General features: G+C 43.4%; 1 protein-coding gene across 4 annotated transcripts in view; it reads right to left on the minus strand.

The window, feature by feature from the left end:
- Positions 1-13,411, minus strand: part of TMEM260 (transmembrane protein 260) — a 29,180-nt gene that overhangs the window by 7,208 nt on the left and 8,561 nt on the right. For 3 of the 4 annotated variants that reach the window (XM_052696603.1, XM_052696602.1, XM_052696605.1), the window contains 5 exons: positions 6,633-6,810; positions 4,486-4,599; positions 1,956-2,135; positions 329-369; positions 66-149 (listed from right to left, as the gene is read on the minus strand). In XM_052696603.1, coding sequence (XP_052552563.1) covers positions 66-149; positions 329-369; positions 1,956-2,135; positions 4,486-4,599; positions 6,633-6,810 — 597 coding nt within the window. Of the gene's footprint in view, positions 1-65; positions 150-328; positions 370-1,955; positions 2,136-4,485; positions 4,600-6,632; positions 6,811-12,430; positions 12,502-13,411 lie in introns of those variants that run through there. The other variant, XM_052696604.1, reaches the window with a different exon arrangement.

Here is a 13,411-nt window from a genome sequence, read left to right on the forward strand (position 1 = left end):
ACCTAAAGCTCACGCTTGGTCAGTAAGGAAATGCAGGTGGGAGTAAATATTCCCCTCCAGCTTACCGCAGTGCTGTGCTGAAACAGGCCACGAGTGCCAGGGCAAGGACAGGAAGGGACAGCTCTGACCTCATCTGCTCCAACTGGAAGCTGTGGGGAAATCAGTGCATGTCTGCATGACCCTCAACTCAGTGCCTGCACTCAGTGCAATGAGAAAACAGGGCAGCTGTACGGCAGCACCCCTGTTCTGCTGGGGTTGAGTCCACCAGAAACAGGAACAAGCCAGGATTTTGAATCCCCAGCAGTGGAACAGTCATGATTTTACTCACACCAGCATATCTCTCATACTTGATCGAGTCTCGGACTTGGCCTGGATTAAAAAGAAAGAAAGAAAATGAGAAATTCACACAGTGACTGGGGAAAGGAGAAGTCTTTCCGCTTTCTGTCTGCAGAACCCTGAGTGTAAAGGGCTGCTCTAGAGCTCTTTCAAATGGTACCACACTGATCACAGGGGACAGGAATTGCTTAAGCAAAACCAAAGACAGCAAACTACTCGAACTGCAAAATTTTCCTCCATTTTTTTGTTTTACATTTTAGCATGGTTCACCACCCAGACGAACCCAACTCATTACCTTGTGACCAGAGCACATCATACGGCTTAGCTGTGAGCTCCACTAAAAGTGCACGACTGGGGGCACCTCATGGGCCTCAATTTCCACTTCTTTACCTACTTGGAGAAGACCTCCAAGGTCAAGTCCAACCCTAACCCTCCCCCACGATGCTCACTGCCCACGTCCCTCTGTGCCACATGTCCACCATTCTTGAACACCTCCAGGGACAGTGCCTCCATCACCTCGCTGGGTACGATTCAGGAAGTCTGGAAGGTGTATTTAACCTCAATAAAAATGGAATAGTACGTTCCATTTAAAAAATAGTTAAGAACATAAAAGTGTCAGAGGATGGCTCTGGCATCAGCCCAACCAGCATTAGGACCAAACACTTGGATTTTGCTGCATGTACTGCTCCAGTTTCAGACCAGTTCAACATAAACGTGGTGCAGGATTACACACGGCCCATCCTTAAGCCTCCTGAACATCAATTTGAGTTCATCAGATCTAATGGAGAAAGCAGTCAAGAGATTTGTATGCATTGGCATTGCTCTGCCCAACAGAACCTAGTTCTCAGGAGAGGTCTGGGAACAGGACAACAGGGAAGTCTCAGAAGTCCTTCAGAGGGTGGACCTTATCTCTGTAGGAGCACAATGCTATGTAAAACACAAGCCTTTCTTTTATTCCCAGCATTCTGCATTGAAAACTCTGAGACAAAATGGCCACTGCTCTCCTTGGGTAGCCAGAGCTCAGTTTGGGTTGAAGCAGAAAGATGCAAATCCTACACTCTGCACACAGTTATATTGTATCTCCCTCTCTTTGCAAGAGCACAAAGCAGACAGAATAACTCAGAGCAAACGATTCTGAGATTCCCCCAAACCTACCATTCACTTCAATGCAACATTACTGAGATGTAAGTTAGAGGAATCTCTTTTAAGGTTAAAGCAATGAAAAATTGCTTGCAGCCTCTTTCAATAGCTGGGTTTAAAATGATTTAAAAAAAAATAAGCCAAATATTTGTCTTAAAATAAGAAAAACACAAAACAGGTGTTGCCATCTCTCTCTAGCAAGACTTGGTCTTTGGGTTTTTATAAATACGACACACGTGGACAGCCCCTGGTAAATAGCACAGCTCATCCCACAAAGACAAAGAGAATCAGGTCTTGCTTTCCCAGCCATCGAACCCACACCCAGAAAATCTGACAGATCCAAAAGGTCAAACTCAGGAAATTATTCTTTAAAGAAATTTCCAATTTTTCCACCTCCAGGCCATTTAACACCACAAGCAGAAAGGTTCTGCTGCCGCGTTACTCAAAAGAAAGCCTTGTAGAAAATGATCTTTATTTACCAGATTGAATGTCCCATATTCCTCCCTGAGAAAGTGGGTCAAAAATCCTTGAAAAGTCGTCTGGTCTCCCCATGTCCAACGGGCCCGATTGAGGTGGGACGAAGCCGGCAGATAGAGATAAGGCAGCAAACCAGCCAAGAAGCATAAACCCAACTTCAGCAAATGGCCTAGGGACAATTCCTGCACCAAAATATGTCATATTGCATAACAATGTTTATTTTAGTTTAATCATGCTGGAACTTCAAGAACAGATAAAGAAAAAACATCAAATATATTTACACAGAGCTGATCTCTCAATTTATAGTAAGTCCCTACAAAATGCTATGTTAAACCTTATGATTTTGTGGATTACTAGGAAACTGCATCAAACTGATCTCCTTTGCATGGCAGGGTGAAATTTAAGTGAAGCAAATAATATTAGCTAGGACTCATGAGTATCATACTCACTGCATCTTTCACATTTAAATCATGGCATGACATGCATAGATGGCTGAAGCACTGCAAGGCTGAGATAACCCACTTTGCAGCGATTAAGAGTTGGCTGGTATTCCATCTGGCAAAAAAAAAATGCTGCTCTAGTACAACTACACACATCATCACCATCATCAGGAGTCAGTTTTGCCATTTACTTTATCATGATTACACTGGCTAAATTGGATAGGCCAACTTTTGGGGTGGGATTTTCAAGATTGCCTAAGGGGTCAGGAAGACAAGACTTTCAAAGGGACTTCTGTGCCTAACTCCTTTAAGTGCTTTGGAAAATCCCACCCTAGAATATTGCACGCTTGCTTTATCATTAGCCACCGTCCTGTCAATCAAACACTTGTTCAGAATTTGGGGTTATGTGGAATAGACACCATTCAGCATTCAGAGCAACAACCTACAGAACAGAGAAAGTAGCCTGATAAAGTTGGTGGCCAAAATTTCTTTTAGAAATTCTTAAATTTATTTCTAACTGAAAGGCACTGGTTTTGATCAAATATCTTATTATTAGGTGGTTTTCCGCAGCATGCTTTCCTGAACTGTCTAAAGTATTTCCCAGGAACGTTACATTGCAACAGCATTCTCTCTGCTGGAAATCACAGAGGTCTGTGCACCTCCCTGGTTAAAAAAACAACTGTTTAAAGAAGAAAAATACACTGCATGAACCATCACTTTGGTAAAGGAAACAGGAAGGCTGCAGGGCTTTTGCTAGAAGGACTTTTGCATCAAGCTTGTCTGAACTGCATCTTATCTCTTGCTGCTCACACACTTCACTCTAGGCTTAGCTATAAGCTGTGCCACTGTGTAGAACCACTCCTGATCTGCCAGGCTGAGGGTGTAGAAATACAGGTAGGAGCATCCCAGCACAAAGCTGCCCAATTGTCATCTAAAGGTAGAAGGCAGAGGGTACAGGTGGAGGTTTCTCTGGCCCACTTGTAAAGTGATGTTAGCACTAAATCTTTTGAGATATGCAGCACTTTTTAGAGCAGAGTTCCTACAACATGTCTGCACCCAGCCCAACAAAGCCATCTGCAGAAGACCACCTACATCTGACAAGAGCATTGTAAAGTCCCTAAATGTTATCACGGAACCTCATCCAGATGGATGCACATCACCTTCCTGAGCCAGGTATGCAAAATGGTCTCCTTGTTCTGCAATGAACAAGGAGATGACCTCCAGAAGTCTCTTCCAACCTCCAACTACCCTGAGATTCCAGGACATCTGACCGCTTCAGGGCTTGTTGTCCACTGAAGGTCAATTTTGCCTTGGTCTTCTCCAGCTGGCACAAGCCAGGTGCCTCACCTGAGAGTTCATAGAACTGGCTTGGGTTGGAAGGGACCTCAAGGATCATCATCCCCCTGCCACAGGTAAGGTTGCCAGCTGCTAAATCAAGTTTAACTAGATCAAATTGCCCAGAGCCTCATCCAATCTGGCCTTAAACACTTCCAATGATGGAGCATGCACAGCCTCTCTGGGAACCTATTCCAGCAGCACTCTCTCAGTAAAGAACTCTTCCCAGTCATCTAATCTAAACATCCTTTCCTTTAGTTTAAAACCATTCCCCCTTATCCTATCACTACCTACCTGCATAAAAAGTTGATTTCCCTCATGTTTATAAACTCCCTTTAAGTACTAGAAGGCCTCAGTGAGGACTCCCTACAGCCTTTTCCAGGCTGATCAAGCCCAGCTCCTTCAGCCTATCTTCATAGGAGGTGCTCCAGCCATCAGATCATCCTCATGGCGCTCCTCTGAACCTTCTCCAAAAGAGCCTCTTGCAGGACTCCAGTCCTAGTAGTGTCAGAGCTGGAGGCAACCAAACCTGGCACATCCCAGGGGCATGCTGAAGAGAAATGCATGAGATCAGCACCTGCAGCACCCTTGCTAATTCTTTGTGTCTTTGCTGGCAGCAGTCACACAATGATGGACAACAAGCCCACGCAGCTTTCATTTGCTACCACCAGGGAATCAACACAGAGAAACTCATCTCCAGTCATAAGCCAGTGCCTTAAAGCAAGCTAGAACAGCTGTGAGTCAGCAAAATACACACCGTCTTTCTGAAGAGCAGGAAGAGAACCCAAGGTACAATACAAGCAATATAAAGCACTATTGTGTGCTGATTGCACAAACTGAGGCCGCAGCAAAAGGCACCAAGTTTGGCGATCTGGAAGGGAAAAACAAACAAACAAACACCTCATAATTGCTCTTCACAGTTTGCAAAAAGAGCCACACGCCAAAGCAGCATCAATGCAGCCCACAGCAGACATAGAGAATGAGACAAAACACCCCTGTGAGCACTGGTTGGTTGTAATACAAAAAACACAGGTTACTTCAGTTAAGTTTTATGCCATAAAAATAATTACGCCATTTCTATGTATGAAGATATGATTTTATGTAACAGGAGTTAATTCTTTCCTCTTCTGCAGGCACAGATGGCTAAAGTCAGGGCTACACAAACTTGCTAAACAAAGGGAATTAAAAGCAGTATCACTCAATAGCATAATTTCATTTCAGAACCTGTTTTCTGATAATAGAGGTAATGTGTTCAGACTATGCAGGGTATTTCTGGTACTCACTGAGGATTACTTAGCTTTGTTACCAGCACTCTGACCATCCCAGGCTGATGCTACAGAAAGCATCTCTCCACCTCAAGTGGCCGTAAGCTCTGCTCAGTCCTGCTTATTTCAGTCACTAGGTGACAATGGCATGTGAGGGGTAAACATTTGCCTTCACGTGGAGATGAGATCACCCAGTAGCTTTTAATTAGAATTTAACACTGGATGTTGCTTTGTCAAAAGAAAAACCTGCTATAACTTCAAAAAAAATCCTTGTGGTCTTCAGAGCTGCCCTGAAAGACTTGGGACACCTCAGTAATTCTTTGTGTATACCGGCGACCTGCAAACACACTGCTAAAGATGCTTCAGGCTGGATATTAGGAGCAAATTCTCAGAAAGAGTGATCAGGAACAGAGAGGTGATGGAATCACCATCCCTGGAGGTGTTCCAGAACTATGGAGATGTGGCACTGAGGGCAGAGGGCATGGTGGGAATGGGTTGGGCATGGACTTGGTGATCTTGGAGGCCTTTTCCAACCTTAATGATCCTGTGAAACGTGTTGTCGACTTGCTGTTTGTAGCCTGACCTCGTTGAGTTGTAGGGTGCTGGACACCCAAAAAAAAGGAAATAAGCTCACTGACTACTTCTGGACAACTCATTTGAAAATCCCATTGGAAACTGGGTGCGTCAAGCACAGGAGCAGCTTGGAAAATGCCCAACTCCATCTCCATGGAGTCCAGTTTCTAGGGATCTCGGGACAGAATTGAGCAGAAAATAGGAGAAAATAAATAAATCCAATGATGAAACAAGGTTTCTCTAGCCAGTGACAACACGTGTTATTTGATAACTTGCAAAGCTGAGTAAACTACCACTGTGGGCTCCTAAAATTCTAGGTTAGCCCAACAAAAATCCTTTTATTCACACAATTTATAGGAGTCACAGCAGGCAAGTCAGTAAGTAGAGAACAGATCAGATGTTCAGGCAAAGTAGGAAGAACAAGACTGGTGAGTAAAGCCATCTGACCACCTGATCTGCTCCCAAAGTAGTGAATACAGCATGAATTGTCCCTGTATTTAATAATGGCATTATTTTGGGGGTAGTTTTCATTTCAAAACAGTATACATTGAACTGCACAGAACTGACAGAAAAATTGGCCACTTCTGTTTTTCATTAGAAACGTGGGTTTCAGACTGGATGAATTTTTCTGTAAGATGTATCTATTTACCCTTGGGAAAAATAACAGTCCTACCAACAAAACCTTGAACACTCACAGCCTACTTTGAGTCTTTGATGCAGAAAATTAAACTTTGTGCTAAAACATTTAGATGAAAATGATTTTGCTTTTTCCATTCCTATCCTCTACGTGTAAAGCAACACAAAAATGCCCATCCAGCGTGTCCCAACAAAACCCTTAAGCAAAGTGCACAGATTTTCAAATGCTTGGCACTTTTGAAAATGCAGGTGGATCAAGGATCAACACAGCTGAACCCAGCCCCAAAATCGGCCCTCCCTTGCTTAACAAAACTGAAGGACTAAATGGATAGGAAATTAAACAGACTTGTCATAACTAATTGAAAATAATAATAATAATAATAATAATAATAATAATAATAAACTATTCACTTGGCTTGAGACTCTTTACCTTTGATCTCTCTTTTGCAGTGGATGCCTCCTCAAAATGCACGGTAAGAGCCATAAGCAGCCCCACAAACAGATTGTTTAAGCTGAAAACCTCCGCCGTGATGGACCACTGCCATGTTAGACGAGAAAATGAAAACACCCCCGCAGCAAGGATTCCTCCAGCATATGAGCCAGAAAGCCTGCAAACACAGATAACATGAAATCTTCTTTTCCAACAAAAAAAAAAAAGCCTACTTTATTGTCCTCTTTTTTTTTTTTTTTTTTTTTTTTAAAACACTGTAGCAGCAGAAATTATGACTGCCACCCAGCATCCTTCCAAAACATTATATGGTTAATATGTCCCTAATAATTTCTTTGCAGAGAATTGCAATTAGGAAGAGCACACCTTAGCCATCCCGTGTATTTGCAAGGCACCAAATAGTGAACGGCTGGTGAGCCAAGCTGGGTTTTTCTCCACAAACACCACAAAAACTCCCAGTATTCAATTCAGTTCCAAAACCTTGATGAGCAATGACACAGCAGGTCATGGTACGCTGAGCCAGAGAGTCATGCCTCTAACGGGATGCTCTGTGCTGGAGGACACATGAGCAGTGATGCAGCCTTAAGTTCGTTGAGGCCCCGCATAAAGAGTGGATTAGAGCTATTCACGATGGACAGCATTAGCAGAGCTTCCCTAAGGCAGGTTGGACTGTCTCTGGGTTGGGTGGGGATTGCAGTACCCATAGCCCTGGGATGGAGAGGCACCCACCAGACAGTGGGAGAGGAGACAGTGGGTGCCATTTCCAGCTAGATGGACTTCAGCTCTTGTTCCCAAATGAGCTGGATGTTGCAGGTAGCTTGGGGAGCCCAGAGGTTGGATTTAGCCCAGGAAACCCATTGCACCCACTCTGCTGGTTGCATTATGGGCTCTGCTCTTTGGAAGCTTGGCTTTTTGGGAGGTCTGTCCCATAGGAAGTTACCCTGCAGAATGGGATGGAGGGCAGCACAACCAGCTCAGTCGTGTCTCATCCAAGGACTAATAGCTGTGACTAGGGTTAAAGCTGCTCTCTAGAAAATCACAGGCTCTATACAGACTGGTATATTTCTAATCCCACCCCAGGTATGCATATTTCCATTTAGATAGAATATTCTTGGCAGGTTTAAAACAAAAGTAGCATAGGCTAGTCAACCTCTTCACCAAGCTGAATCATCAATACCTGAATCATCGATACCTGAACTATGACCGTATCCCTTAGTGCAACCACAGCAATGTGCCCACATGGTTCATTCTGCCCATCAAGGACTAGGTATCCATGTAAAAGCAGCTAATGGAGTTCCTCAGAGAACATAACTGAGATAAATGGAGATGAGCAAACAAAACCTACAGCCCTTGCAAACAGGGACAAGAGGGATTCTGGGAAAGCACTCTCTAGTAAGGGTTCCTCTCCTTCATCATAAGTTTCTCCCACTTTCTCAAAACAAACTAAGGTCTTCCAGCAGGCTGAAAAGCTGATACATTCCTGTAGATGTATTTCTGTAGACGTCAGAGAACTCATGCAGTTAAAACTGGAAGCTGTAAACTATTAAAAATAAGAGGTAGCATCCATGGGGAAAAGACGATTAGCATAAGGAAGTGGAAAGACCTGATCTTCATTTCTCTTCCTAACATGGGACATGCTGGATGGTCTGAACAAAACATCCCAGAAAAAAAGCTGTCACTCAATACCCATGCCACTCAGCAAAATAAAAGCCACGTTACAGCTATACTGTGATAAAGAAGTCGCTATTTAAGTGTTTTCTAGCATGGAATTCCATCTTGAAATCTTCAATAAATTGAATGCATGCTCACAAGTAACTAAAGGTGCCAATCACTACAGGTTTTCCACCAGCATTAATACGAAGTTTCAAGTCACACAATCACACAGAGGTTTTCACAGGCATCAGCGCTGCTCCATTGATCTTCCTACCAAGCCAGCCTAACATGACAGACTTTCCTTTCCTTTAACCAGCAAAAACTTATAAAGAAATAAGGTTGTAAATCCACTTGAAATTCTTGCAGGGAAATACAGTAGAAAAGATAAAGCAACTCTCCCAAACACCATGGGAAAGAGAAGCAGAATTTTAGGCAATCTTCTCAATCATTTACCAGTTTTTTCGTCTTTACTAGAAAAGACTCAAGCATCTTAGTAGAGTTCAAACAAGATTAAAGACCTCCCACCCCGATAAAAAGTCTCAAACTTACCCTTCAAGTTTGATGAAACCAGGCTTATGCAAAAGTTACTCAACTCAAAGCTTAAAGCCTTATCCCAGCTTTGTGGATAGGGGACATCCCTGCTCACCGTCCAGCCCCCAAGTAGTGCAGGTTCAGAATCCAGCACTGGGCACAATCCAGAGGCTTTTAGGAAGAAGAGCTGACTTCATCTTTCATTCCCACTGAAACACTAAGGAAAAGCTTCCTGCTAAGTTCTCTCTGTGAGAACATGTTGTGTGTATGGAGCACCAAGCTCCTACAAGCACACCAGGTGCTTAAGAAAAATCAAAAAGACAAAACATATGGGTGTACACTCAACTGTCCAAGAACATCACAAGAGCAGCTTTGGGAAATGTATAGTGGAGACCAAGAGCTTCTTCCAGATTCTGTTATCAACAATGGGAATGATAGAATGGCTGTTTACAAGGATGGATAGTGATAGGACAAGGGGGAATGGTTTTAAAGTGAGACAGGGGAGGTTTAGGTTGGATGTTAGGAGGAAGTTTTTCAGCCAGAGGGTGGTGAGGCACTGGCACAGGTTGCCCAAGGAGGCTGTGGATGCCCCATCCCTGCAGGCATTCAAGGCCAGGCTGGATGTGGCTCTGGGCAGCCTGGGCTGCTGGTTGGTGACCTGCACACAGCAGGGGGTTGGAGCTGGATGAGCACTGTGCTCCTGTGCAACCCAGGCCATTCTGTGATTCTACAATTCATTTACAACTGATGATTCAGAAGGAAACACTCTGAGAAGTGGAAGTGATAAAATCAGGTATTTCCAGACAAGACCTAACCGGCAGAAAATAACACACCAAGCAGCTCTGCTCAACACAAGAGGTGATGGAGCAAAGCAGCACCAGCAGAAATGAATCCCATACAGCTATGCCACACAACACTGGCCCCAAATGCAATGAAACCGGCCTTGTGGCTGAGCTAACGTGACCCACATGAGGATTCCTACATACCTGGTAGAGGGAGAGGCAGGAAGATGAAACAGAGAAAGGAAGAACTGGAAGAGCAAAAGGACGGGGGCTGGACTGGAGGTCATGAAACTAAGAAGCATGAAAGCATGAAACTAAGTTTCACGAAGCATGAAACTAAGAGGATGAAAGGATTTGCAAAGCAGGACTGCAATCTACAAGTGAAGATGCTGCTGGTGACAACATGTTGCAGGCTACAACTCCTTTAAAGGCAGGCACAGATGGTATTTTAATGAGTAAGTCAGAGTGTGGTGTGGAACAAGGTGAATATAAGAGGTGAAGGAGATATCCTATAACTACAGCAAAAGCTCAGAAACAACCAGCCTACTAACTGGAACCTTATGAACATTCCCATCACCTGATAACATGCTCTGAGGGACAGAAACAGTCAGCAAAGAAGAATGCACACAGTCCTTTGTGAGAAGTATTTTCCTTTGGCAGCCCTACACATAAAAGAATAAAAAAACATTTAGTTTTCAGAAACAAGAATATTAGAATGTGTGCCTGGGCTTCAAATCCAAGGATGTGGGCAATACAGACTGCTTTTAGCCAGGAGTATCGGGGCTGCAGGTTTTTATTAGTGGTTAAAACAGCAAGGAGAACTCTGATTAGATGTTTTAATGTGTCTTGGCAAGGTTTTAGCTTTTCATCTGCAGGTAATCTCTACGACGTGTCAACATGCAATTCAACATTCAGCCTGTCCTAAGTTTGGTAAAACTTTCCCTAAGCCAAGAGTATAGGTTCTACCTATATTCAGTTAGCAAACTACTTAGCTGCTATTTATTTAAAAATCAATGCCTGAAACTTTGTATTTAGTCATTTGCAAGAAGCTATTAAACGATTTGGGTAAAGCCATAAGGGTATGGGAATTGTAACTGAACTGGAATGTTTTAGTTAAATGCAATCTTCAGAGCAGTGGCTTCTTAAGAAAAGTCAGCTAATCAAACCATACTTTATATTTGAAGCTAATGTATTAAACACTGGAAACACCTATCTACTAAAATAAGCTGATTATTTCTGCCTTCTGTTTCCTCCAAAACTTTAGAGGGTAGCAGATTTGTTTCAATTTTTCTTTTCAAACACTCTCTGTATAAGGAACAACTCTTGCTTTTAACCATCTCCATCACCGAATTGAATTTTTTTTTTCCATTTTCTTTTCTCCCTGCTAAAGGGAAGCTAAAGAAGAATGGGACTTAGAAGATTCAACAGCCAAGCTTCTACCAGCCTTTTTCTAAATGTCCATTCTAATCAGAACTACTTTTTAAGGAGAAAACAAATAAAAATCAAACGTGCATTTAGGACCAAAGTGTTGATAATCATCCCCCCAAACGCCAGTCCCTCTGGATCTGCCTGTCACAAATACTCAGCAGACAAAAGCCTGTTTCTCCTGCTCTCAGCCCTGAAGAGCCAGCGCAGGTACTACAGGGAATAGCAACCCAGATTTTAGTCTTCCTTAAGGACCTCACGCTCAAGAGCCACTTGAGCTGTGCCTGCAGCCTCCAATCCCAGCATTGGAGGAGGAGGCAGCACAGAACCCAGCTCGATTCGCCCATCATGATGGAGTCTTCACAGCCATGAAGAGATGATAATAATAAAAAGCATGCAAAAAGGCAGGAGCACCGCAAATGAAAAGGGACTGTCAGGACTGGCTGGGAAGTACTGATGCAGGAAGAATTTCGGCTAAGAGAGGTGGTCCTGCCCCCACCCTTTTTACACAGGCCCTATGGGATGGGAGGCTTGCGGTGAGGCCACCACCACTGCAGCTCTGTAGGGTCACACTGAGCTCCACCTGTAGGATGATCCCAAGTCCCCAAGATCAACATGCAGCCTCGAACACTACCAGCACATGTAAGAGGTACCCAACCAAAGGCTGGGTAGGGGAGCAGCAGCCTCTTCTCAGGGAGTTTGGCAATTGAATGTTACCACGCCAAGCCATCCCAGGGCAACTCATGGGGCTGAGCAGCTCCCGACAGGCCAATAAAACTCATTAGAGCTGGGCTGCTCTAGGAAATGCCCTGCTGTGCTTGCAACTTTCTAATAAGTTGAGTAAAAACTGCACTTCCAGCCACCCAAGCCAGGAGGGAACTTCTCTCCCTGTGTCTTTGTAAGCAGAAAGGGAGCATTAGTTAGGCTTGATTCACAAACTCAAAAATCCTTAGAAAATAGGTACGCTTGATCCCGGGCGCTCATAATAAACGGTGTCTGCTTCCAGCAGCCAAAAAAAAAAAAAGAGAAAAAGAAAAAACTCTCGGTAGGAACCGGCTTTAGCAATTTGAATGTTTTATAAGTTTTTTTTTTTTTTTTTTTTTTTTTTTTGTAATTGCAGAAACTTTTCCTAATCTGACATTTGTTAAAACCCCTTATTAGAAATTATGCAGCCGCGGTAACTGCGGCAAGAAGAAGCACTAAAAAAAAAAATTAAAAAAAAAATTAAAAAAATAAAATACTGGAGCTGGCTTCACAATTACCAAGTCAGCCCATGCAGCCCTCCGCTATTGTGCGGGGTGGCATAAACCCCCCGGCGGGCTATCAGCTCCCTGGCAGGCAGGGGGCTGTGCTATTCAAAGCGCGAGATACAAGCTGCGGGGCACAAACCTGGCAGCTCCCATCTGACCCCGCAATCCCCGGCTGGTGACAGCTCCAAGCTCCATGGCAAATTAGGCCTTCTCACATTACAATTGCAGGAGACAGATTCCATTAGCGGTATCTGAAATTGAGTGGAGAGCTGCTCTGTTATCAGACTTGACTCATAAGCGCCGCTATTAATCAGAGCTATGATAGCATTTATATATTTCAAGCTATCTGCTGCCGCTGTGATATTCTGCTACAAAGGGTTGATGGGACTTAGGGAAGTGAACAATAGAGCTTTCTGGGAAAAGCAGAGTAAATCAAGAAAGTCTGTGACTTCCGCACATTCTGAAGGGATTGCGGTTTACATAAATTTTCTCCCAATTGGAGATTGAGCTCTTCCTCATCTTACACATGGGATTTAGTTGTCACTCAATGGTAACAGCTGTGAAAAGGTGAAGCGGCCCACCGCTCAGAATATTGCCTCCGCTTTTAAAGCAATTAACCCATGAACAGGAGGATACCTGGTGATATCAAAGGGATTAAGCCAGGCAGTGCATTATTAACATTTCCTTGAACTAATTCTAACTCTGACTAGCTGTCAGAAAAGACTCTTCAGTCTTTAAAAAAAAAAAAAAGAAAAAAAAAAAAAAAAGACTTCTTTTTGCCCTGCTTTCTCTTCCCCCCCTTCCAAATGAAGCACTTATTTCAGCCTAATGTGCGTACTTTAGAACTGAATGCAAATGAACAGATTTGCTCACGTCTTCACAGCGAACTCAACGCCGCTTTATTATGGCTACACAGGGGAAAAAAAATATATGTGATCAATTAGTCAGAGGTCACAGTAGGTAGACTCCTAAAAGCAAATCAACACTGAAGTATTTTCCATTCTTCTCTTTGCTCTAATACTTACTTGTTACGTGTGCTTTTGAACCTGTATTTGGCTACAATGGCAATACTCTAAAATAATCTGGAATCTGGAATATCTACATGTGCCCTAATAGATGA

The sequence above is a fragment of the Tympanuchus pallidicinctus genome, unplaced genomic scaffold (genome assembly GCF_026119805.1).
Source record: "Tympanuchus pallidicinctus isolate F22 unplaced genomic scaffold, pur_lepc_1.0 scaffold3, whole genome shotgun sequence".
In the NCBI taxonomy this organism is placed as follows: Eukaryota; Metazoa; Chordata; class Aves; order Galliformes; family Phasianidae; genus Tympanuchus; species Tympanuchus pallidicinctus.